Below are 27,531 nucleotides of genomic sequence, written 5' to 3' on the forward strand. Positions count from 1 at the left end.
TTTCTGACATTATAATTTCTGTGGAGCGAGGACCATGCTGATAACAGCGACTGAAGATTACACCTTTGTCTCCTACCTCCTTTGCTCATTACCTTTGGACTTAGGTGTTGTTAGACTTGGCATCCTTGGTGTGGTCTTCCCTAACCTTTTGCCTCTGTTTCCCAGGTTGTTGATGTGTCCTGGACTCTGTTTTGCTGTTTTTGTTACTCTGGGCACTTTACCACTGTTATCCAGTGCTAAAGTGCAAGTGCGTCTATGTAAAATGTATGTGTAATTGGCTTATCCATGATTGTCATATTTGATTCATTAGTAAGTCCCTAGTAAAGTGCTCTAGAGGTGCCCAGGGCCTGTAAATCAAAAGCTACTAGTGGGCCTGCAGCACTGGTTGTGCCACCTACATAAGTAGCCTTGTAAACATGGCTCTGACCTGCCACTGCAGTGTCTGTGTGTGCAGTTTAAACAGCCCATTTGACTTGGCAAGTGTACCCACTTGCCAGGCCTAAACCTTCCCTTTTATACATGTAAAGCATCCCTAAATTAGGCCCTCGGTAGCCCCATGGTCAGGGTGAAGTGTATGGTAAAGGTGGGACATATACTTATCTGTTTTACATGTCCTTACAGTGAAATACTGTCAAATACGTTTTTTTTACTGTTGCATGGACGATCTCTCTCATAGGTTAACATGGGGGCTGCTTTTAAACCTTATTAAAGTGCAGATTCCCTTTGAGAGATGATAGAAATATGGAGTTTTGGGTCGCTGAACTCACAATTTAAAAATACATCTCATAGTGAAGTTGATTTTTAGATTGTTAGTTTGCTTAAACCATTCTGTGACTCTGCCTGTTTGTGGATTCTCTGTCTGGGTCAGTTTGACAGTTGGGCAGTTCGCACCTCTCCACTAGACAGTGACACAAAGGGAGCTGGGGTGTAGCCTGCATATCCTGATGAACCATCTGTGCTAGAGTTGAGGGAGGAGTGTTCACTCACACTTGAAAGGGCTGTGATTGCCCTCACACAATGCAGTCTCTAACTCCCTGTTGTGTCTGGGGCCTGGTCTAGGCAAGGCAGGAACTTGCAAACAAGAGAGACTTTGCTTTGAAGTTTATCAATTACAAAGGCAGAAAGGAGTATAAGTATTGGACCCAAAACCCTTGCAAATCAGAATACGTCAAGGATTCAGGAGGAACCACTGCCTAGAGAAGAGCTGAAGAGCTAAGGAGAAGTGCTGCCCTGGCCTGTGACTTTGCTGTGTTGGGCTATCCTACAGTTGCTGCTTCTGCCTCTGCAAGGGGACAGACACTGGACTCAGTTTTGCATTCCTGCTTGAGAGGTATCTCCAAGGGCTTGGAGTAGAGCTTGCTTCTTATTTTGAAGCCTCAGGGACAGCAAAGGCTTCACCACCCAGTTCTGAGTCGCCTGCTGTGAACTTTAGCTTGCCAGAGGGTGCCATTCTAGTTCCTGGGCCCCTGGAATTGAATTTCGGGAGAAAAACCTGTCTAACAATGCCGGACAACACCATGCGGCTTCCCAAAGACCGCTGCTGCCCAGAACCACGATGCTGCCTGCCCCGAGGCCGTGGACCTCGCAGAAGTACGATGACCCCAACGACCCTTTAGGCTTTGCATCGCTGCTGATCCCGCCCGACGTTGCTGACTTCGGAGTGCCGTAAGTCCGACGTCTTTGACATCCGACACCATTGCAGCGCCTGCGGCCCTCTGACATCATTGCGGCACCATTTTATGTAAAAGTGCATCATACAAATTAAGCCTGTCTGAAATATGTTTTGGCATTATAAGTTCTGTGGAGAGAGGACCATCCTGATAGCAGCGACTGGAGATTACAATTTCATCTCCTACCTGCTTTCCCAATTACCTTTGGGCTTAGATGTAAATGGAGAAATGTTGCTACTGTTACTCATAATTCATGATTCTCCAAGTCGTGATCTGCCCTGTATGCTGATACAAAATGTTACCAACCCTCAGACAAACAATCGGTAGATGGGGCTGAGCTAGAGCCTTTTTTTGATTTGATTATTACTTAGAGCCTGATTACTAGTTGGGCGTTGTCTGACCTGAGCGCAAATCCAATCATGCAGTGGTGGGCATTATGTGTTGAGAGCTATTTGACACATCCAATAATGATCAAATGTGTTAAATACCTCAATCTGTGTTCAATTTGGGCATGTCAAACCTGCCGAAATTTAACAGGGGAAAACCATACATGAATTGCTGTATCATACAGATTTAGCGGCGTTAAACACCAAAATCCACACACAGTTGTGGCTTGCTGCACTTACCTGTTCTGCCGCCGCAATGCTCCTCCTTCCCTTGTCACTGCATCCACAGGCTCCCAGCCTGCCCTGCAGCCCATCCTGACGCTGCTCAGAGTACCAGGCAGGAATAATGTGATTCTCCCTTTCACAACAGCAGTTCCTCTTGGCTCTTATGCTGAAGGGAAAGGGGAAGGCATTTCTGTAAATGACAAGATTATAACACAAGACTAGAATCTGCCCACATACACTTTACTTCCCTGAAACAAACTTTTGACTTATATTTTGGCAAAAATACGATGTGTTCCTTGAGCAAAGCCCGCAATCCCCTGAAAGCAAATACATCTTGATTCTCCTTCTGCATTTCTTATCTTCTTATTCATGAATTTTGGGTAGGATTGTCAGCCTTGTGATGCTCTCCTATTAGTGATCTTAGAATGTGATGGTGTTCCTAGGGATAGATGTCCTACTTATTAAATTAGAAATATATACCTTGCAATAAATAGTTATTACTACACAAGAGTTTGCATTCTTTTGTAGTATTTTCTTCAGATGAACATACATGCCTTATTTTTCCTGCACAATGCACAGCTAGCTGAGTTTAAGATTTTGATTATTTGGCTTCATGTGCCACAAAGGGCAACTTCTAAGCCTTGTGGTGTTATAATGTGTTTGAGAAAGTACTTTGTTCTCCTCATGAATTAAAATGACATCAAGATACAACAACTCTCTTCTTTTCAGTTTCAGCGTCACAACCTATGGTTGTGTTCTAGCTATGGTGTTTGCCATTGATGAAATTAACGGTGACCAAACCATCCTTCCAAACCTTACATTGGGTACCCTGATCTACAACACATGTTCCTCAGCCAAGAAAGCCATCATTAGCAGCCTGCAGATGTTGACAGGACAAGAAAGCCCCATCCCAAACTACAGGTGCAAAAGTTCATCACCTCTCATAGCTGTCATTGGAGAGTCCAGTTCCACGATTTCGGTGTCTATTGCCCGATTGTTCGGACTTTACACATACCCTCAGGTGAGAAGTGTGTGGTGGGGGAGGAAAGGAGATAGAAGAATTATTGCCAGTACCTTGATTCCGGTACACACTGATTACATCCATTTGCTACAGAGGCCTCGAAAGGCATTTTAGCTGACCTGGGCTACTTAGATATGTGGGTCAACAAGGAAACTTCACAGGCTAGTGTTTATATATTAAGCAAAGTCATTGTCTGATATCTCCTTCTGCAGCTGCAAATTAGGCACTCAGCCATCTGCTGTGTTCCGTGCTCCCAGTGAGGTATATTATACCCAGGCCACGGGAATTATGCAATTGGGTGACTGCAGCAGTTTTGCCTAATTACAGATTTGCAGAATGTGCCACATAATCCATCATATGTTGCATAATATGCATATTCTTATTCATATATATATATATATATATATATATATATATATATATATATATATATATATATATATATATATTTTCTATTATTTCTAGCTCAAATGGTTCAAAAGTTATTAAAAACGCAGCAACATGTGTTGCTGTGCAGTGAAAAGCCCTTTGCAAAGCTGTACTTCTCACCTTTTTGTTGTTTATTGCTATATTTGGGTATCAAACTGGTACTAATGAGGTGTTGCCAATGCCCAGACAGTGCTACCAAGTTTACAAATTAAGAAATAAATAAATAATACCATTACAAATGTGCCACATTATGCTGCATAATTTACTCAAACCTGCTGCATAACTTGGCCTTTTGCAGCCACATAATTCCAGTGATTATGGGGGTCATTTTGACCCCGGTGGGCGGCGGGAGCCGCCTGCCTGGAGGGAACCGCCAGAATACCGCTGCGCGGTCAAAAGACTGCCGCGGGTATTCTGGGTTTCCCACTGGGCTGGCGGGCGACCGCCAAAAGGCCGCCCACCAGCCCAGTGGGAAACACCCCTCCATGAGGATGCCAGCTCCGAATGGAGCTGGCGGAGTGGAGGATGTGCGACGGGTGCAGTAGCACCCGTCGCGAATTTCAGTGTCTGCTAAGCAGACACTGAAATTCAGGGTGGGGCCCTCTTACGGGGGCCCCTGCAGTGCCCATGCCATTGGCATGGGCACTGCAGGGGCCCCCAGGGGCCCCACGACACCCCATAACGCCATCCTGTTCCTGGCGGCCGAAGCCGCCAGGAACAGGATGGCGGTCAGAATCCCCATGGCGGCGCAGCAAGCTGCGCCGCCATGGAGGATTCCTCAGGGCAGCGGAAAACCAGCGGGAGACCGCCGGTTTTCCCTTTCTGGCCGCGGCTGAACCGCCTCGGTCAGAATACCCTGGGGAGCACCGCCAGCCTGTTGGCGGTGCTCCCGTGGTCGTTGACACGCCAGGGTCAGAATGACCCCCTATATCTTTGCAGCCTTCTTCCAGGAGGTGTTAAAGGCTCACTTCCCTAGTTATGTACCTGAGCTATTCTAACTAAGGAAGAGGGCTTTAAATAGTTTAGGGTTTTGGGAAACACACTAAAGATTGTTGCATCTGATGTAAAACTATACTGACTGCATGACCTTTCAGGACACTCATGATTTCAGGGTAACTGACAATGATTTATAGTACTGTGTGGGAAATACAGATAGAAAGATTGGGGCATCTGATTAATGGCTGGATTCCATGGCAAGTCAAAAATTTAGGAGCCAATTAATGGCTGAAGATGTTCCATGTCAGTAATGGATTTTGTTGAGCCATTTAATAATAGATGTCATTCAGGGGTTCATTCCCACTCTTGTGGATATGCTTATTGCTTCCTATTTTTGTCTGCTAATAGTCTGGTGAACATAATTGAGAGGAACCCATGTAAAATATTATTTAAAGTGCCTTGAGGATGACAAAAGATGAAATGCCTCCTCTCTTTTTTTTAAATGACCACAAAAACAGGACATTTTAATATACGTACACATAACAGCTATCATTTTGTCATCACTTTGGAATTTCTACACATTCCGCATATTTATATGCTAGATGTCTTTCTTAATTTAAAAATGTGTTGATATGAAAAAAGCAAATTTTCTAAAGTTGATTTAAAAATCTAGGTTTTTCTCAGCTCCTGCGTCATGTTATATTATTGGTATTTCTGGATGGTGCCCCTGCTACTCGTGTTGCTTACTTGTCATGTTCAGTTGTCCAGAAGGATTTGCAGGATGGAGCCTGAATCTGGGGTTTGAGAGGTGTGTAGCTGGAAATTGTGGTTTTGGGGAAATGATTGGTGTGGTGCTTCTGCAAGGTGCATGCAGGTGCCACAGTAAAGTTTAAAAGATTTCTGTGGTTTACCCACATTTTAAACATACCTTGGTTTTTGTCTCCAAGGCCACAATTGAGAGTGAATTCGTTCTCAACATAATGACTTAAGTGTTGAGTGACCCCACTCCGAGGAAACAGGTCTCAAGAACAGTAGGAATCCAGAAGTAGCTCTATAGCTTTCTTACACATAGCAGCAAATAATTCCATACCTCTGCAGTCTTGACTACAGTGCGGGTATATTCCATGTGAGGCTTGTGGTATCAACAAACACCTTCCATGCAGGAGTGTGGCCAACCAGATGGCTGAGCGGACGTGATTTCAGCTAGCTCCACTTGGCTCATTCAATAATCGGACAAACATCTGCAGATGGGCCACTTCCTGAGCCCCCAGAAGAAGGGCAGAGAAGCAATAGCTTCAGACTCTTATCCTGCCCAGTTCGACTGGGGTGAAGGGCCTGAAAAGATCAACACTTGCTATTCAGCAAGAAATGCATTGACCTGCGGAAAGGATTCAAGATGGACCCGTGTGAGTAGGGACACAGAAACCTGGGATTGGACAGGTGCCCCGAGGTGAGGTGGGAAAGCTGAGCGCTCAGAGACAGAGTCTTTCTCCTGCCAGGTGCCACCAGAGGAGTGCTGTAGTCACCCTGAAAGGAGCAGCCTCATGCCTGGCAGAGAGGGCCTGGCTGGGGAGCTTCCAGATGGGCTAAAGGCCCAGCGCAGGTCTTTACATTCCTGTGAATGTAGGTGATGCCCGGGTCTGCTGGGGCCCCATTTATCAGCGGCCGCATTCCTTTCACATGGTAGAATATGGCCAGTAGACTCTCCTAATATTGGCATGCGTGTTACTGTGGAATAATAATGAATCCTGGCTGCTCGTGCCATCCCACCTAGACCTAGGGGATTTGTGTGATGGTAGCAGAGACCACCAACTAGAGCCACAATAAATACACTTATAGTTCCCTATTTAGTAGATTTTTTTTATTTTGCATTACCAGCCACATTTACTTGATTTCTTCATACTGGTCTCGCTTTCATTTTCGGAAAATTGTCTTAAAATTGTTGTGCCTCTTTGCTCCTCTTTACATTTTCTCCCCTATTAATTTATCAATCTGCCTGTCGTATTATACCAAATTCTCATGTTCTCCTACACAGCCTTATACCATGGAAAGGTGCAGATTGTTTTTATTATTTATTCCCACAACATGGAATAAACTGGCTGCCTCAGTCACAATTAACACTTCTTGGAACCTGCCTTTGAAGCACCTAGAAATTCTTACTTTATCTCTGCTTGAAGGAATACAACTTTTGGTGCTGATGTATCTTCTCCCATCTTCTTTTATTTTAGGTGAGCTATTTCTCAACCAGCCCTTTGCTTGACAACAAATATGAGTTCCCTTCCTTCTTCCGAACAATCCCAAGTGATGACAGCCAGGCCCAAGGACTGGCACAGCTGGTGGTGCACTTTGGTTGGACCTGGGTGGGCATAGTTTCCAATGAAGATGACTATGGAAGGCTGGGGTCTCAGAGCCTCAAGGAGCAGCTACTGAAATATGGTGTTTGTTTTGCCTTTCACGAATCAATACCTATTGAGCCTTCAATTATTAAAATCAATCTCATTGTGAAGACAATTGTGAGTTCTTCAGCCAGTGTCATTCTTGCATTTTGTTCCAGCCGCTATTTGCTTCCAATAATGAGGGCACTGTCCCAACAAAATATGACAGGCAAGGTTTGGGTTGCTAGTGAAGGATGGGCAACCTCCTCCAGTTTTCCCAGTAGTGTATTTGGCAACACAATGAGTGAAATAATCGGTTTGACTGTCCATGCAGGTGCAATCCCAGGGTTCCAAGATTTCCTTCTAAAGGTTCATCCTTCTAACTACCCAAAGGACAAATTTGTTAAAACATTCTGGGAACAGGCAATGGGATGTCGCTGGCCCATCCCTGGGTCCAATATGACTCTGAAAAGTAAACAAAATATCAGTGACACTGCCATTTGCACAGGCCAAGAGAAACTTGAAAAATTCAAGGCAAAGTACGAAAACGAGCCTGACCCAAGAGTGTTCTCTACCATCTACAATGCTGTTTATGCTTTGACATATGCTCTAAAGAACATGCTTTCTTGTGTGCCAGGCCACGGGTCATTTGCCCTTAAAACATGTGGAGAGGTTTTTGATTCTAAGCCATGGCAGGTGTGGTAATTTGCATGTTTTTACAATGAACAAGCTTAACTAAAGTTGGCACCCTGTACCTGCCCCAAGGATGGTATCAGACACTTTCTGTGTCAGATTTATTCAAACGTTATGTAATGGGATTTGCAGCTGAATGGTGTTACACTAGAACATCGTCTGAGATAAATATTATGTGCTAAATATTGTGTACAAATAAGTTGATATTATTGATTTCTCCTTTTGATTTAATAATAGACATTATACACCCAATGGGCAATATTTTTATCAAAAATGTTTAGGCACGGAGGTAATGGTAGACAGAATTTCTGTATATGGTATTCTGACACACAAACCAGCAGAATAGCACTGAGGAATCAAACCTTGTTCAGTGGGACATCCTGCAGAGAGCGCGAAAGATTATGGATGCATTAGAAAGTTAGCATCAGTAGCAATGCAGTAACTCAGGTTTTTCATATTCACTCCACCTCTGAATAATACAAGTTACTCATTAGGAAAAAGTCACAGAGACACATGAAACTTAGAAAAAGTGTCTATACTGGTTCTAGTGGCATTTTATGAAAACTGATACTAGTTGTTCTAAAATAAAAAATACTACAGTATTGTCCAATCAATGTTTTCGACAAGGCTATCAGCAGGCCTTATTAACCCAGACAGGTCCACCTGGATATATTTTAGTTCACTGGCAATTACAGGTTGGTGCTGGCTGGGTTGTTAAAGATCAAAGGGACCTATAAACTCCAATCTCTCTGGCCTAGCTATAGGAGCCACCTGGATCCAAAGGGGATAACTGCAAATTTCTTACAAGAATTTTGACTTTTAGCCATCAACGTGGAAGATGTTGCCTATTGATGAGGAGTGACAGATCAAGAACTGAGTTTTAGATATGTCAGCCCCTATCAAAAGTCCACACAGATCAGTCATGTCGATATATAGTATTATTGTGAATGAGCATCTAGGCTATATTGGCCAAAGTAACCTGTAATCTAAGATAAATGATTTATTTGTATTCATGAAACTATACGTGCATCATAAATGTACATTTAAAAGAGACATCACAATTAACTACTTATTTCCTCTGCAAACTTTTAAAGTGAGATTGTAACTCTAACTAAATATGAGTGGTAATTAAGTAATTAATGCAGTCAAAGTGACAGTCTCTAAGTGATTTAAAAAGATACTACTAGTTGGATCGAAATAAATGGGCCATGGAAAAGCACCAGTGTGATTTACTGTGGCCTCGTGTGTATTGTGCTGATCATTACAAGAAGGTTTTAAATTCTAGCTACTCGCACTATCCAAAGCCTTAAGCCTCAAATCATTACCATGGGTTGATCCAGCCAAATATATTTATAATTCATTCAGAGAATCCTAAAATTGAAAAAAGGTTGCGTTGCAATAAGGTCCTGGTCTAATGTGAAATGATTACAAAGCAGACTAGCCGTGTACCCTAAAAAAAAGAATTAATCTCCAAAAAGCTACTGCAAACACGTCAAAAGATCTAGCAAACTGCAGATGGGATGTGATTTAACAAAATCCAAATCATGAAAATATGCTATTTGAAGTGCTTTGAAGTGCTGTAACACACGGTGTAATTGAGGGTCACAGTATGCCTTATATTACTTTGCTTCTCCCAGATTTTGGTCAATTGACATCCATAAATATCAGTTTCAGGCCACCAGCCCACCCAAACACATACTCAGTGCTAGCCCCTCATTCTGTATGGATTGGTGGGGGATGTGATAATTATTACACCTAACTCCTATTCTAGGAATGGAACCTTATTGTATAATACATATGTTGTATGTAGGTGGAGGGTCCAAAATAAGTTTGTCATCCCAAAACTGAAGACATTGTTTGAATACTGAAGACTGTGGGTGCTAGAAGTATGCGTGTGGTGTGTATCCTGTGTATCATGATACTTTGCCTTGGTCATCTAGAGGCCTCTTTATATGGATAATCAATTATTTCTCATGACATTTTGCAGTTGAGTACCGTGGAAATTAATGGGTTCTGTATTTTAATGATTGTGCCAGCTTCTCCATTATATGAAGGGCGTACGCTTTAAAAACAGGATGGGAGAAGAGATATTCTTTGACAAGTATGGCAGCCCTCCTGCAGCTTATGACATTGTCAACTGGCAGCATGAGCCTGATGGGATTATCCGCTATGTGAAGGTGGGATCGTTCGAAAAGAGGGAGCCCAGAGGGCAGGAACTCAATGTCAACAAAAGTGCGTTATGGTGGACAAAGCAAGGCAAAGAGGTACAATAGACTTGTAGTAGCTTTGATCATTTGATGACTTAAATTGAACTGGAGCTAAATCGAGTTTTACAGTAATTAGTTTCTCTATGCAATTATATTTTACAAATTTAACATTGATTTCCTAGCATGTTCCTTGATTTTGCATTCAATAATTTATCTTGTATTTCTGTTTAGAAAGATAACGTTACATCTCTTGCCAGCCTCATAAAATAAATATACATTTATATATAGCATGACATACTTGGCACACAGCCCACTCCCCTTTAACAAAACAAACAAATTATTACCCCAGGAATAGGTCCCTGGGGTCTATAGAATACTCAGAGATAGGGTCTCCCTAAAAAAATAAAAATGTGAAATGAGTGAAGGAGCCACCAAAAGCAGCAGGGGCAACCCAAGTATTGCAGCAGCCCCGACCCACCAACAACTCCCGAACCATTAAAAAAAACAGTAAGTCTATTGGGCCATTGAATACATGATTCCAGGAGAGCTTACCATAATTGTAAAAGCACTCTGAGCTGTATGCTCCTCAGTTGGAGTGCTGAGACCTCTTGTGCTTGGGACTAGGGCTGCGCTTTATTGTCTGTAAAATGTTTTTTTTTTAAATACTCAAAGGCATGTTCATTTTTTTTTTAAGGGCTTTATTAAAAAAGGTTTATGGCAATCAATTTTATGAAACATTGCTATGTGTGAATTTATAAAATATACATTTGAAAATGGTTGTTGATGATTATTTGATAACAGCAAAAGGTCTGCTTTATATATGTTCATGTGCCAACCTCTTGGTAAAGCGAATAGACCCGTTTTTATATTTTGATGTTCTGGCCTTTTGACAAAGTCAGTAGGTCTGTCTTACTTAAAATGACACCCTTTATCTTGTTACATAATAGAGTCCCCAAGTATGCATCCAACCCCATACCTCACATATTACATTACTTATCACATGTTCTATGACATATTTGATAATATCACTGGAACTTCTGAAATGACATCATTGATGAAAACACTGTGCCTAGCGGTGGACAACATTATTGTTTGCTTGAATTCATTACTACAACTGTCATTTAAACCTTGGTGTTTCAGTGAATTTCCAGTTTCCCTTTAATGTATGTCACTAGCAACATATAAAAGGCAGGCCTTTTGTTAAAGGGTAATTGCAGTGTCTATCAAATACACATTTATACAAAGCTAATAAAGCAGTTTGCTTTTACACTTATCAAGCAGCATAATGAAGCCATTAGATCAACCACAAGCGTCTTTGCATTCACAAGCTGAAGAGCTAGAGGTGCAGCTCTGGGAATGCTTAAAATATCATTACATTTTCCTGTGGTCATTTTTCTATCGCCCACAAGAAACACAGTGTTAATTTAATTTTTAAAGCATTGCCAGGGCTGCTGCACTCCCTGCAGTCTCCAGCACAACTTTTAACACATGCTGGTAGTGCTCCTGCCTTGATTTGGGCACCACCATGTAGCGACATATATGTACATTAGCCAACAAAGGTATTATGGAGCACTTCTTCCTGGAGCAGTGAATAATAAATTAAATGCATATTTTCTGCCCACACTCTCATGGGCAGGTAACAACCCCTACCCAAACAAATCAAAATGGCCAAGGGGATGGGGTCCCTAGGGTCTTACAATGCTCAAGGAGGGGGCAGCATGCCACCTTCTCCAAAATGATTATATCCATGCTGGGGGATGGGATCCCTTTGGCCTATTAATGCTCAAGGAGGAGGCCCTCACACTCCATAAAAATCAAACCTGCCTCTCAGGCATGGGTTGTCCAGGGACCTGGAAATGGCATAGAGAGGGTGCTGCACCCCCTCCATAAAAAAGCAGCCCCATGGTACTGGGGGAGCCGCTCTTAAAAAAATATATATTCGCTATGCACATTTTTTACTAAATATTTTACAGAGCATAACACCACCTTCTTTCTCTGCCAAATGTCTTTTAAAAGATTTAAAAGGTTATTTCTATTTGTAGTCCAAACCTTCACCTACATACAGCTTGGACTAGGATGCCTGTCTCCTTACTAACCATTAATCTCATTGTGGCATATGTTTATGGTCAGACATGTAAGAAATAAGGGGGAGTTCTAATAAACTGCAGGTGTACTACATTACACTGATACATTTTGGAATGATCAAACAAATCTATTAACAATACAAAGAAGACCCTCATGAAAATGTATTCCTCTTTATTTCTTGCTCAGGCTCCTCATTCTGTGTGTAGTGAGAAGTGCAACACTGGCTATCACAAGGCAGGACGAAAAGGACAACCTGCCTGCTGCTTTGACTGTGTCCCATGCTCCGAAGGACAGATGTCGAAAGAGAGAGGTACATGTGTGTCTATTTAGGTCTGTCATGGCCAACACGTTATGTCATGATCATAAACAGAAATAGGTTTTGGGACATCCCTCTTCAACTAATGATGTCAGCCATATGGGTCAGCACAATTCAGCTCATGCCGAGTGTCATTCACATCTTAGGTCAGGCCAGAGGAGCATTTATTAATCACAGTCATGCTACTTGCTACTGGGTGCATTATTCTGCCTTCGTAGAGTGCTTCCATTGTAATGCATGAGATGCATTGTTCTCAGGAGCTGCAGGGAGAGCATGTTTGTTAAATTGAGGTGCCATCTTAGGCTTCGGAAAGCAACATATTAGGCATGATCACCAGATGCTCACATTTATCTAGCTAGATCCTTAAGCATATAAATATGCATGGAAATCTATGGTATTTGACATGTGTTTTTTGTTCAAAAATATCAGTTGTTTTTTTGTGTGCAAAATAGTGTAACACAAAATATGCAAAACAAACAATTTCATTGCCATAAAACATAACAAGTAGTATTGGGTATTTATTTTGTGGGAATAGGTTGCAGGTTTATGTTTCACATAAGTAACTGAACATGTTTCACAGAATTTGCAAAGCTGTCCATGTACTTGCAGGGTGTACATTATTTTTAGTGTTCTCAAGTATTTGTATAGATGCCTAGAGCTGTCATTAACTTCTCGGAATCTTTGCAAGTAGTGTCACTCATGTCTGTGATCAGCTGCACACCTGACATGCAAACACTAGCTCATTAACAAAGTGCATACCTTCTGACCTCATAATCTATTTAACAATAAATAAGAGGACTTGAATTATGACACATTCACATACAAAGACATTGCAGTTCATCAACAGCCCTATCATTCATAATCTTAATGGTAAGGTAATATAGAATGATGTTAGGGTAGTACATGTCACTAGTGAGAACATTTATGCCATTTGTGAAGTCACCTGCTACACCAAGTGTGAGGTTATGAGTACTGCATCTGGGGTGTGAGTTTTGGTTTGCTAGGCAGGAGTGTGAGCTATGGTTTCGGAGCAACCTGTAACTGGAGAATTTTCAGGGGTTTTCCATATTTATTTAATGACCAGAACTGCATTGTAACTCTGATATTTATGAAAAAAGGAAGTAATGGACCCTGAGTTTTTCCCAGGTTTAAGGTGGAGAGCAGCTCCTCTACAACATCAGTGACCCTCTAAATCTGTTTTACAGCAAAATATGTAAGCATTGGATAAGCCCAATGTTATCCACACTGAGCTGCAAAAATGACAACAAAACTCTGTTTTTTGGCAATGGCTTTAATCAAAGGGTTAGCAAGTGATGTCCATGCTGAGCTGAAAAATGACAAAGGCACTTTACCATTCCAGGTACTCTATTAAAGTGATTCTAATACAATCCAGGCCAACATGGAGTAGGAGAAAGCAGCTCGGGATACTTTTCACTCCTCTGTGGCATAAAATGAAAGAAAATGTAGAAAACAAAAAAACAAAAATGTTATTTAAAAATATGCTTCATAATGCATTTGCATACTTCTCTACACCAGTGCTTCTAAAACTTTCTAGAACCACCACCCTGTTTTTAAAACAATAAACATTTGTGACACAACTTGGTTTAATGTACATGAGGAGGGTGATTTTTTATTGTAACTAAAGCATCACGCGGTACTGCACTGTCATGTACAGAGAGGCATTTTTATTAAAAAGCCCCTAACATTGCAAAGACATGCTGTTTGCTGATACAACTATATTGCACACAAATGATAATGGGCCAGATTCACAAAGTTAAATTTGACATTTATAGTAAGTTTACTACTGCTTTGGTATTCACAAACTACGGGTGTAATTTTACGACTGCAGAGACTCCGCACTCGTGGTGGAGTCTGCAAAGTCATGAAATTACTGGTAGTAAAATTACACTTCACGTTCCTGATTATCAAAACAGTAGAAAATGTACTACAAAGTGTAAGCTTACCTTTGTAAATCAAGCCTGATGTGCGGAAAGCTGCTTTAAGTGAGTATTTATATTTTGTGTATCACCAAGTAAAATATTTTGATTTGGTTTGATCCCATTAAAACCTTTGTTACCATCACACTTCTGAATTACAAAAAGATGTGCTTCATTTTTTATTTCCTAGCTGCTGAATGTGTACCGTACATTTACAGTTATTTAAATTTTTCTGTGTGTAACAGAACAAATGACATCCTACAGACTTTCCATTTAACTCCCTGTACCCCGACACGTTTGCCACATATCTCACTTTACTTTTCTTTCTCTGACTGTAAAGGATAGGAGTTTGTAAGCACCAATCCCCAGGGTGAAAACAAAATAAGCAGCAATTTGTCGGAGATGTAGCCTGACACTTGACTTCTGTCTTTGAAGCACAGCAAATGTGACAAGATAAATACAAAATTTAATGGAATCTTTGTTACATGCTAGTACTTTTGCAACCGACCTAGACCAACCAGTGGATTGCAACCAATAGTTTGGGAATCACTGCTTTAGATTTTATGTTCTTGTCTTTGCCTTAGTAGAGTAAGGTACTGCTCCATGGCGGCTTTCTTAGGAGTGCTTCTATTTTCTGTACTGGTTCCCAGTCTGTGACTGGTGCTTCCACAAAATATACAACTGACCTGGAAGCATCTGTATTCTATCCAGCCTCTAATACCCACTCTTTGTCCCAAATTAACAAGCATTTTGAGCTGGGTGTGTGTCAGAAAAGTGATGCAAACCTTCATAAAAAAGTCTACACTAAAACATCAGAATATGTGTGCAAGAGATGTCAGCGAATATGAGTGTTCCACCCGAAGTCCTATAAGAAACTACTACAACCTATGTTCCTCCTGTTTTATCTTTAAAGAAACAGTCACTCTATGCTTCCTGTTTCTGGATCTGGGCTCCTGCTTACCTTTTTTGCCCTGTTTGGGCTTTTTCTCCTCTTCAAGGGCAGATTGCTTTTACAATCTGTTGAATTCCTGTTTTTGTTGGCTATATGCCACCGGTTTGTGGTATGGTGTTGTCTGGCAGTGTATGAATGCGCACCTCCCTGCTAGGCTTGTTGGGGGCTGTCTGGTGGTGTGTGTAGTGTTTGGCCTGTCATTCAATGGTTTCCTTTTAGGCCTACTGCTGATTATGAGGTTACTCTCCTTGAAGAGGCTTTTGTTTTCTGTCAATGAATGGGACTACCCTTTTGTCTGTGCTGTCTGGGTGTGGGCTCACCTTAACGTGGGTTTAGGGCTGGCTTGTACCTCCTCACTGTGCACCCTTTTGATGCACAGCTGGTGAGGTCCCGCTCTGACATGTGTCCTGGACTTGGGCTTGTTTATTTACTGTCCACTGAAATTTATGCTTGTGAAATGTTTGCCTAGTCTTTGTTTCCTAGTGACTTCTTTGGCTGTTGTTTGTACCTGCACCCTTACTTTCAGAAGGTTTGCATGACCTTCTTTTAAATGTCCTCTTGCCTCTCGACCGTCCTCCACTCCTACATTTTGTATTGGGGATTTTTCTTTCACTGGGATGTGTTGCGTCTTTCTGTGAGTTGAGTCATCAGTTTTAGGTCATTGTGCCTTATGTTAGCCCACTCTTGGACTGCTCCTATTGTGTGCTCAGATTAGGGAGATTCTGCCTTCAGGGTTGGTGCTGACCTTTGCAAGCTTCAGGCCTTGATTGGTGATGCTGCATGAGGTGGCTTCCCCTGTTCATCTAGTTTGCTGGTCCTAAAGTGCATCCTCAACTTAGAGACATCTGGAGGCCTCTGCTAATCAGATCTTGGGGCTTTGGTTGCCTAGTCTTAGAACATGTCTTCTGATTGTTGTTTAGTTAATTGTTGGACTTGTCTGTTTCCCCCTAAATTATTGTGCATTCTGGTTGAGGGTGCTGTCTGTGTACCTTCTTGAACTTGGCAATTAATCGGACCTGGGCATGCTTTGCTGTTGTGTTGGGGTTTGTGCTCCACCACCTCCTTCCCTTCATGGCTTGTGGTCAGATCTCTTTAGACTACTGTAGGCATTTCATCACTGGACTAGTGTGTACATCTCCCCCTTGTATGGGGTGTGGCACAGTCTTTGTTTGTGGTAACCTATGCCTTTCAGTGTGCTTGAAATTAGTTGACGGACTTCATCTCATATTTATGACGGCATTGTGGTCTTCTCTTTTGGCACTGTTACTCCTAACTCCATCTGCTCTCTGATTTGTGTATTGTGTTGTTCTCTCACCTCTGATCTCCTTTCGTAATGGACTGAGATGTGCTTGATCTTCTGAAGAGTGTCTGTGACATCAGCACCCCGTATTTGTGTTCCTGTGTTGTGGTTCCTTCTTTTCTTTCCTCACAACACTCTCTGTGAATGATCAGATCCTTTACTGGCTTTGGATTAATTGGCTCTCTTCTTGCCCCTGTTATGCTTCCTGTGTGTTGGACTTCTGATGCCTGTTCACTTTCTTTGGCTCTTGGGGATATGCTGGCTGGCCGATAGGCAGAAATTAGCATTTTGGTTGGATTTGGTGGTTTTAGTTGTAGCTGTGTTGGTGGATCCTCATGCTGTAAGGCACAGGATGAAATTAGTGATGATGAGGCAATGCTTTGATTACTACTGATAATCTTATTATTCTTACTCGCTCTTGAAGTCCTTACGGGCTCTCCCTGCTTCCCTACTCCATGCCTGGCTTCAGTCATATTCCTCAATAGGCAAAGCCAGAGAGAGTGGAATTTGAACCTGCTTCTGTAAGGTAGGCATTAGTTTGCATGCTTCTAGGGTGTGCTCACACCTCATGAAATAATAAGTGGATTAATCAAGAATAATCAAGAGTCAGATAACAGGTTAGTAATTCATTATTCAGATATGACAGCTGTATGAATGCCTTCACCCTACCAAGATTGATTTTTTCAGAAATTGTAGAAGGATGGTATGGGCTAATTTATGAGCCATTTATTATTTGTTCCCATGTTTAATGGCTTTAATCATTCATTTTAACCAGTAGGGGATGAGGTGACTTGATACTTTCATTCATTATTTGTTGGAATGCATCTTTAGTTAGGCAGGGATTTTAGTGGCCCTGAAGAAGTGCAGAGACCTGAATGGGGTTTTTGAATGGCTGAAACATGTTGGCATAGCTACACAGGTGGATGTGGCATAATATCTCATCTGATATCCGTGACGGTTTTAGTCATTGTTGACATAAAGGTAAAAACACCAGGTATATTTCAAAATATTTTCAGTTTAAATTAGATCCCTGCGATGATCCGAAACCCATTTATCTAAGAACTCCCAGCAATGGTTGAGTCCACCATGGTGGTTGTGGGTGGGGCAATATCTCAAAGTACTTTTTTTGATCCAAATAGATTATGCCCTAGATCAGGTGTCCCCAACCAGTCTATCATGAGCTCCCAGTACCTTGCAGAATCCTTCAGACTACCTCTCAGCCGTGAGCTCAATTTTAACCTGAGAACTGCAATAAATATATGTTGCCTTTTCCTTTTAAAGTTAAGGAAAGGCTGTGTTTATTTTACATTATCAGGCTGCAGATAGCAGAGCCTGTTAGTGAGCAGTGCTCCATTCAGATTTATGACCCTGGTGGGTCACAGAGGTTCAGTACTGAAGCAAAGAGTTATTTAACTCATATAAAAGTCGTCATCAACTCAGTATTGGAGGTGGACAGTTGAAAGGAAGCCTCTGGAGCCTGTGGTGTCCTTGTAGCTCAGAACAGGAGGTTAGTCAACTGAAACTTGGAGTTGGGTCTGGGGGTCCAATATGTATACGTGATGATGCTTTGAAGCAGGAGAAGATTTTGGCGGTTTCCACCCCAAGAGGTTCTTGGAATTTCCTGCCTCTCTGCTGAGGTCCCAGATTGTCTTGGGTCACAAAAGGCTAGTGTCAAACTCTTTGTGAGAGTCAACAGGCAGAAACGTTGTGATGTGTAATTGTGGTCAGTGACAGCCCCCCGCTCATCAAGTCAGAGATGACCCATCCTGGCATACCTATTACCCCTCTCACTGTCCAGGAGCAATACACAAAGACCAACCGCCAGCTACACCTAGTCAAGTGACCTGAAATACAGGCGGCAGGCACCCAATAGTTAGGACAAGAAAATGCTAACTTTCTAAAAGTGGCATTTTCAGAATTGTGACTTTAAATCTAACTCTGCCATTAATGATAGTTTTAAATTAAATTTCTTTAGACACTAAAACTGACTTTACCACTTGATCCCAATTGAAAGTTACTACTTATTAAATGTAATAAGTTAACACAATATTATCCTATGAGAGAAGCAGGCCTTGTAGTAGTGAAAAACACATTTAAGAGTTTTTCACTACAAGGGCATAAAAAAGTGAAAAGTGCATGTTCACCTTTCTATATAGACTTCACCCTGCCATGTGGACTGTGTAGGGCCTATCCTAGGATATTATATGTATTAACAGGGACGGTTTAGGCCTGGAAAATGCTTTGATTTGCCAGGTTGAAATGGCAGTTTTAAAACTGTACACACAGACTGCAATGGCAGGCAGGCCTGAGACACATTTGACAGGCTGCTTAAGTGGGGGGCACAATAAGTGCTGCAGGCCCACTAGTAGCACGTCCCTTACAGGCCCGGGTACCACTACCTTACTAAGGACGTAAGGAGGCACAAGTAAATTACATATGTGAACTGTGAACTGGGAGTAAGCCAATGTTACCATGTTTTAAGGATTGAGCACACACTAGTTAGCAGTGGTAAGGCGCACAGAGCCCTAAGGGCAACAGAAATGAGATCAGCAAAAATAGAGGAGTAAGGCAACAAGTTTGTTCGAAGACCACCCTAAGGCTGACAGGTCTAACAACTTGTAATTGCCAGATTGTGCGCAGTGATGTTGGCCAGAATTGATTGAACAAGTGACGGTTATATGTTGAAACCACAAGTGCTTCTAGCACCCATGGCTCAACAGTGAGTTCGGAACAACGAACTCGTTGGTATCACTCGTTGTAAAGGCATTCCTGGTAAAAGCATTAGTGATCAGCATGCATGGTTCCAGCATGCTTCCCCCTAGCCCCCCACCCCTAAAAATTACCGTGACCCCCCACCCCCAAAATTACCACAACCCCAACCCTAACCCCCAACCCACCCCTTAAACCTAAACCCTGACCCCCCGAAACCCTAATCACCCCAAGCCCCCCACCCCACCCTCAAAAACTAAAAATACCCCGAGTCCCCACCACGCCCCTAAAACTTAAAGCATCCCAACCCCCCAACCCACCCTAAAACCTGCCCCACTCCCCCATAAACCCTAATCACCCCGAGCTCCCCACCCCCAAAAAAACAGCCCCAGTCCCTACCCAACTTACCTACTCACTCACCGCGTTGACTCCCTTCTTCTGTGCCTTAACCACGCATGTATGTGGTTCACACATGCGTGGTTAAGGCACGAAAACCAGGAAGTCGTGGAAAACGATACCATTGTTTTGCTTTCGTTTTCCACGACTTTGTGGTTTAGGAGTCATTGTTCCGGGTGTTTTCCACGAGTGACGAGTGACTGTTCACCTAAGCTTTAGCTGTCACAGTTCATTTGCATTAGTAATGCAATGATTAACACCATCCTGTTTATTGTCTTGTCCTCTAGTGGACTTGTTTTGAGTTCCATCTTCCAATAAATTGATCAGGTTGTGCTAGACCTGGTTTCCTTGGTGTGGTTTCCCCAGACTTATTGCCTTCAGGCTTCCTGTTTTTGCTGACCTCGTTTTTGCTGGCTGAAGGATTCTGCACACTTTACCACTGCTAACCAGTGCTAAAGTGCTTGTGCTCTTTCCCTGAAAACCTGGTGATATTGGCATCACCCATATAGCATATTTAAGTTACTTATAAGTCACTAGTAAAGTGCACTACCTGTGCCCATTGACTGTAAATTGAATACTTTTAGAGGGTCTGCAGCACTGATTGTGCCACCCACTCAAGTAGCCTTTAAACATGTCTCGGGCCTGCCACTGCAGAGTCTGTGTGTGCAACCTAAACTGCCATATCGGCCTGGCAAGTTAATCTTTTTGTCCGGCCCAAGCCATCCTTTTTTAATACATATAAGTCACCCCTACGGTAGGCCCTGGGCAGCTCCACGGACAGGGTGCAGTACATTTAAGAAGTTGGACAAGTACTTTTAAGCTTTACGTGTCCTGGTAGAGAAAAACTCTTCAATTTGTTATTCACTACTGCAAGGCCTGCCTCTCCCATAAGCTAACATTGGGATTATCCCATTACATTGTTAACTTATGGTGAAGTTGGATTTTAAATTGGGATTCTACAAAAGCCACTTTTATAAATTTGGCATTTTCTTACCTTAGCCATTTGGCGCCTGCAATCTGTTTCTGATCACACTGTCTGATCTGACAATTGGGCTTTGCGTATTCCCCCTAGAAAGCCCCACTCAAAGGGGGGTTAGGTGTGACTTGATGGACCATCTGTGTTGTGATGAGCCATCCCGGGCAGGATGGAGAGAGGAGCTGGATACAGCCTCACTTATACCTGAAAAGGATGTGTCCTGTCCACACACGAAGGGCTGCATACCCCTTTCTAGTGAGTCTGGAGCGAAGGCAGGAAGGGCAGGGACTCTGTGCACTTCAAAGCCCCACTTCAAAGGCACAACTGGGTATAAGTACTTGACCTCTGACACCACAAACTCAGTACACTTCTGTACCTGTGGGAACTCTGCCAGGAAGAAGGACTGCTGTGCTGCAACAAGCACTGCCACTCTGCTGGACTGCTGCTCTACAAGGAACTGCTGACCCGCTGTCCTGACCTGCTGCCCTCTTGCCTAGGGAAGAAGAACTGGACCTGCAACTCCATCTGAGCCCAGGACCCCAGAGTGACTAAAAGGGCTAGTCTTCTGGCTTCCTGATCTGAACCTAAGGGACACATCAGGCTCCCCAACAGCTCCTGGATCCATCTTCCGTGAGTTCCTGACCACTAAGAGGTACTGCTCATATCCTGGGCACTTGGTGTGGCTCTCAAGCCCTTAAAGTCAAGCTTTTGGGCTAGTCATTACTGTGAACAGGCCTGTTCACATCCAAACTGCACCCCTTGCTCAGAAAATTAGTGCAAGCTGCTGCATGTCTGTCTTGTCACACAGCAAGCATCATCAGCCCGCGTGGAAAGCCAATGCGAGGCGCCAGCCCGCCCATCCGTGACACCCGGCCTGCTCCTTGTGCCTTGCTGGCCACTGCCCACAACACTCTCCTTGCTCCCGGTGAACTTCTTCCACACAAACGGGACTCTTGGCACACAACTTGAGAAGGTAAACTTTCAGCAGGACTAATCTGGGATTGTATCAAACCTGTGCTCTATCGCGGTTTGCTTGAACTTTTAGATTTGCCCCAGTCCAGCATGATTAGATAACCGCAGTTGGCGCTTTCTGTTTCTAGGTATTGTTTTACAGATTATTCTTTAAAAAAGCATAATTCCAATTTTATTATTAGGTTGTTGTTATTTTGGTCTTGTTTTATTTATTACATTTTCCTCTATTCTCACTGTTTTACTGTTTGAAGTGTTGCACAAATACTTTACACATTGCCTCTAAGTTAAGCCTGACTGCTCTGTGCCAAGCTAGTAGGGGATGAGCACTGGTTAATTTAGTGTTCGCTTGTGCTTTATTGTGGCTGCTGCTTGACCAAGGCTCAAACCCCAGTCAAACAACATCCCAATTTGCTTCAATATATATTTTTCTAACCTAACCCAATTAACCTGTAAGCATCTTATTAATCAGAAATTCTGCCCCCGTGGTGAATAGTGGTCTAGTTTATGGCTTTCCAGCTCTCTGTCCTCCCCTATCTCCATTCATTTTCCTGTTGGATTTTATTGCAAAGGGACTTAGGAATTGACCCCACCCTGTCTCACGATATTTTGTAGCTGAACTCATGGCATAGACTGTCTGCTAGACCCGGGCCATGGAGCACTGCTCTCCAGTCCTGTCCTTGCCATAGACATGCAGGAGGCGGATAGCCTACTGAGGCTGGCTGGGCGATTTTGTTGCTCTGTCACAGTTCCAGTGAGCAAATCCTGAAGATGCAGTTTTGGAGAAGATGAATACGCAGACAGAAATGCCTCATACAGGATGGTGCACTGAAGAAAGCAAAAATCTAATAGATTGAATGCCTGAATTAATTTAGTCCATAGTTACCTATGGACATCTCCAAAGTCTTGGATTGAACAACTGGTGCTGGTTTGTACCTTCACTGCTCTTGCTTCACAGAATGAGTAAACCCATGCTGAAGGTGCACTCCAGGACGTCACACAATGGATCGCTGAGATATAAATCTGGTTTCTGAATATTTCCACCCATACAAGCATTTTAGTTAAAGAAAATAGAGGTTGATGAATATAAATTCAGGAATAATGCAAATGCCTATGTACATATATATATATATATATATATATATATATATATATATATATATATTGGCATTTCTACACTGCTTAACTAGCAAAAAAGCAACGGAGCACTGTATATTACTTTAGGGAATGTGAGGTAATCTACAAGATTATGTACAGTGAGTGGGGATTATGCCAAAATATCACGCCTTACATTCTTTAGATACTGTGGGCCTGATTCACAAAGGGCCTCCTCACCCATGGCGGAGATTCTGCCTCAAGTGTGGAGATTTCCCCATGATTGCAGGGCATCCACCACATATGCTGAGGTGCTTTGTGAATCAGGCCCAGGGAGATTAAGTGATTTACCTAGATTCACTAGATTTTGAGTCATGTGCCAAGACTGGGATTCAAACCTAGGTTTCCTGGTTCCAAAGTCAGTAGCCCCAGCTCCTAGGTTACTTCACCCTCTCTACAGTGATTGGTTTTCTTCATCATAAGCATATGTTGGAAGTGGCAACCACAAAACCAAGCTTGATGCAGACCAATGAAAGACTACAACAGACCAAATTTAAAGAAAAGTGGATGCAAAGATAAGGAGTTTTTGAAAAAAACATCCAAAGGAAAATGTGGAAGCAATAAATCATTGTTATTTTATTGGGAGCTGTATATCAGTGGCCCAGACACATTACTTGATCAAAACTTTGTGTTGTACACCCGGATCCATGTTTGTGATTCACTTGTGATTCACCATGCTGAAAAAAAATATGGAGGGCCTGGACCTAAGTATCCATACCTCTTTCAGGAGTTTGAAAATCTTCAGTGGGAGAAGATTTGGAGCTGTAACCAAGAAGGGTTCCACAAAGCTACGTACTGCTTTATCAAGGTCCTGCAGAACCCTAACACTTCATCACTGACAACTGTGAGTGTAGCAAACTGCTCAAATGGAACTGTGATGGTTGTGTTTTTTTTTAGTAAAGTTAGAACCTTACATCTGTCCTCCCGGAAGAGATAAAACAGTTTTTGTAAAGTTTACATTAGTTTGCACATGGTTAACAATCCGGGCCCAATAAACGAAAACCTTACACTATGTCCCATTATTATTTCCAGCAATATGACCCATTTCCTTTTCACCAATATGCCTTAGTGCAACAGCTAATCCTGAGTACTTAGATCAACAGCAATCAAGATATCAGACGTCGGATGCTTTTCTGTTGTGTCAAATTCTATGTGACCTTCTCCCCAGGCTGGCCACGTTCTGGCTACTAAGGATCAATGAACATCTTAACACCTCCAGGTACACCATTTTCTCTCACTGCTTACTGTAAATTGTTCCACTTATTTGAAAATTAACATTCTACAGAAATAAACTATGCATTGGTCCCTCTTTACACAAGGACATGTGAGATGGGTGTGTGGAACTCATTTTCCTTACCTGTATGCAGTCATGTATTTAAAAAGTTAGCCTCAAAACTAGATGGCTGGCATCTTAGTCACAGGAAAGATGAGACGGGAGACTGTCCAATGAGGTCTGAGTCACAGGATGCTTAACCAGATAAATCACTATTGCTAAGCTTAGGAAGACAATGTAAGTAACCATAAAGCATAAGCAAACAACTTTGGATAATTCTTTGATTGTGCTGTAACGTTTGACATTTAAACTGCAAATTGGAAGATTGTAGATTAGCCTTTTTCTAACACTATTGCTAAGTTTAGGAATGCAAAAAATTTTACCATAAATCATTGGCAAATATTTAGATAATTGTATGCTAATGCTTCCTCTGTGCCATGACATTTTGCACTTAAACTGTAAATGTGAAGCTTGCAGTATTTCCCTGAAAGAGGTTAATGTTTTTGTCTATGTCATACTTATATACAATTTCACAGAGCTTAGTGTACAAACATTCACTTTTCGGCACATTGTATGAGTCCTAAACATATGTGTGGAAAATATTTCTTTCATCCTTGCATGTTATATATCAGTAGCAGCTCCTCCACTAAGGCGGAGGAGTGCCGTCCACTGCTTTGTGCAGTGCAGAAAAAGGGAAAATTAAATGATAATAACGCAATGTTATTATCAATTTATTTATCCTCAGGAGCCAGGTTAGAGTGAGGCGGGGCGGGGATAGGCTACCTCACAGGGAGGAGGGGTATGTGCACCACACATGCGCATGATCGTTTGGCCAGCCCTGTTGGACTGGCCATATGGTCATGCGCGCTTATCATTTCTCCACCTGGCTGTATTACACATCCAGGAAAACATGCACAGGCTCCCACTCCCTGTCTGAGCACCAAACCATGCCGCTCAGACCAATCATGCTACTGCTGTCATGCCAGTGACAGCAGCGTTGTGATTGGCTTAGGGGAGTCTGGAAGCCTGTGTTCTTCCATGCTGCCGGGAGTTAGGGAAGAGGACGAAGGAGAGACAGAACGTCTCCTGACGTAAAAGGTAAGTGCTTTTGAAAAAAAAAATTGTAATGCCACCCCCATTGAGTAGCAGCCACCATTGTTATATTTGAGAATTGTGTGGCTGTGCAATATTGAATGCACCCTACCATAGTGTACACCAAGGTAATTTTAAAGCAAACATGTTGAGGGCAAAGCACGTGTAGCTGAAGTCTACTCAATAGATCCCACCAACTTCAGACGTCAATACCAGCCACTCAGGGCAAAGCAAGTAGGAGAACTCAGCTCAAATATATTTTTCTAAAACAGCTTTCTAAACTCAGTTTATCACTGAACAAATAAGCAATACAATCACTCATTAAGTGCAGGTCGGAAATTTCAGGCTCAACTGCATATTATGGTTGAGGTGCAAGTCAGTCTATAAGTGGGAATATGTGAACACACAGGCAATGGGAACAGAAAAGACATGAAAGAAGTGTATACTATAGGTCAGGGGCCTCAACAATCTTGAAAATATATCAAGGGCAAATTGTCAGACATTAAGAATATGAATTAAAAGTGTAGCCATATTGGATAGTGATGTTTGAGCTGCATTTGGACAGGAGATGGTGAAGGAGAATAAACAGAATGACACCATTGGACAGAGTACATGGCAGAACGCCCAGTTTCAGACCTCACAGTTATTTACAGATGATAATACCAAACGTGGCATTAAGCAATATAACTTGAGACCCGGCCTAGATGAAGCAGTGGAATTAACATGGTGCTGTCAATTGCGCAGGGAAAGGTCTATTCTTAAAAGTTGACAACCTAGAAAAAAAGGTATTGAAATTGGATGAAAAGGTCCAGCAGAATGGATGTGCCCTAAAGGGCATTTATATGACCCTGGATGTAGAAACAAGACCTGCTGGAAGAGGTCTTCTACAAGTGTAACTTTTGTACCTCTCTCTGTATGTGACACCATCCTTTTAATTAATGCATATTTTCCTTTTTGGTCTCCCCCAATGAATGTTCATAAATGCATTACTGTATTTCTTTCTAAAACATGTGTCTTCTCTTACAGATTCCAGTAAATGTTGGCCATGTCCAAGTGACCAGTGGCCCGATAGGAAACGCAGCGACTGTGTGCCAAAGAGATTGGAGGTTCTTTCCTACACTGATCCTGTAGGGGCCACTCTCTCTGCTGCTGTCCTACTTTGCTCCATCATAACAATGATTCTTCTAATCATCTTCATCAAGTTTCAAGAAACTGCAGTTGTGAAAGCCAACAACAGGAACCTCACCTATCTGCTCATATTGTCTCTTGTGCTGAGTTTTCTTTTCTCTTTACTCTTCATTGGAGAGCCTCAGCCAATAACCTGCTTCCTACGTCAAACCGCTTTTGGGATCATGTTTGCACTCTGCATATCTTGTGTTTTGGCCAAAACCATCATGGTCTTCATTGCTTTTAATGCCACAAAGCCCGGTAGTAGCACGAGGAGGTGGCTGGGTCCTAGGATATCCATTCTTACTGTCTCAGTTTGTACGCTAATTCAAGTCATCATCTGTGCCACCTGGCTTCTTCTTTGCCCACCTTTCCCAGAGAAGAACATGAAACTAAAGATAGGGACCATTATCCACCAGTGCAATGAATGTTCAGTGCTTGCCCTGTGGTGTGTGCTTGGATACCTGGGACTTTTGGCTTGTATTAGCTTTCTGTTGGCCTTCCTGGTACGTAAATTGCCTGACAGCTTCAATGAGGCCAAGTGGATCACATTCAGTATGATTGTGTTCCTCAGTGTGTGGTTGTCCTTCATCCCAGGCTATCTGAGCACCCAGGGGAAATACATGGTGGCCGTGGAGGTCTTTAGCATTATTTGTTCATGTGCTGGAATACTTGTCTGTATCTTTTTGCCCAAGTGTTACATTATATTGCTGCGACCTGATTTGAACACTAGGGAACATCTTTTAGGGAAAAAATCTTCATAATAGAAAGATAAAGTCAATTAAGACAACTGTTTATTTATTTAATTGTAATTTTACTGTTTATTTGAACTGAAGATGCAATGACCGTGTGAGTTAGTTTCTAGTACTCAAGATGTATGACCGAAGAGATAAACCTACATTTGTGATGGCCAAATACGCTTTCTCAGACTCGATTCCCCTTCTAACATATTTTACAATAAATCATGCATTAAGAAACACAAATTAAGCTTAAAACAGTTCAGGACTTACCTCACCTAAACAAATGTAGGTGCTAGGGTGAAGCACACCTCCAAACGTTGGGCCACTCTGCCCTGTGACCGCTGGGTCTGTTTGTTGGCGTTCAGGACTGGAGCACAGATTTGGCCCACTGATGAGACGCACAAGGGTGGACGCCATTCTTCGTGGTGCTCAGTTCTGAGACTTCCGTCCAGCGAGTAGAGTCAGGCTCTAAAGAAGCACTGGTTTTCCTCTTCTGGGACTCCCATTGTGCCGATGGATGCC

At 42.4% G+C, this 27,531-nt stretch overlaps 1 protein-coding gene across 1 annotated transcript; it reads left to right on the forward strand.

The window, feature by feature from the left end:
• The first annotated feature begins 1,555 nt into the window (after window positions 1–1,555).
• LOC138267191 (extracellular calcium-sensing receptor-like) lies at window positions 1,556–27,033 on the forward strand. Its single transcript, XM_069216042.1, has 6 exons — window positions 1,556–1,665; window positions 3,011–3,302; window positions 6,896–7,743; window positions 9,810–9,999; window positions 12,214–12,337; window positions 26,129–27,033. The coding sequence occupies exons 1-6, from the start codon at window positions 1,556–1,558 to the stop codon at window positions 27,031–27,033; spliced, it is 2,469 nt and encodes an 822-aa protein (XP_069072143.1).
• The last annotated feature ends 498 nt before the right edge of the window (window positions 27,034–27,531 follow it).

The sequence above is a fragment of the Pleurodeles waltl genome, chromosome 12 (genome assembly GCF_031143425.1).
Source record: "Pleurodeles waltl isolate 20211129_DDA chromosome 12, aPleWal1.hap1.20221129, whole genome shotgun sequence".
Classification (NCBI taxonomy): Eukaryota; Metazoa; Chordata; class Amphibia; order Caudata; family Salamandridae; genus Pleurodeles; species Pleurodeles waltl.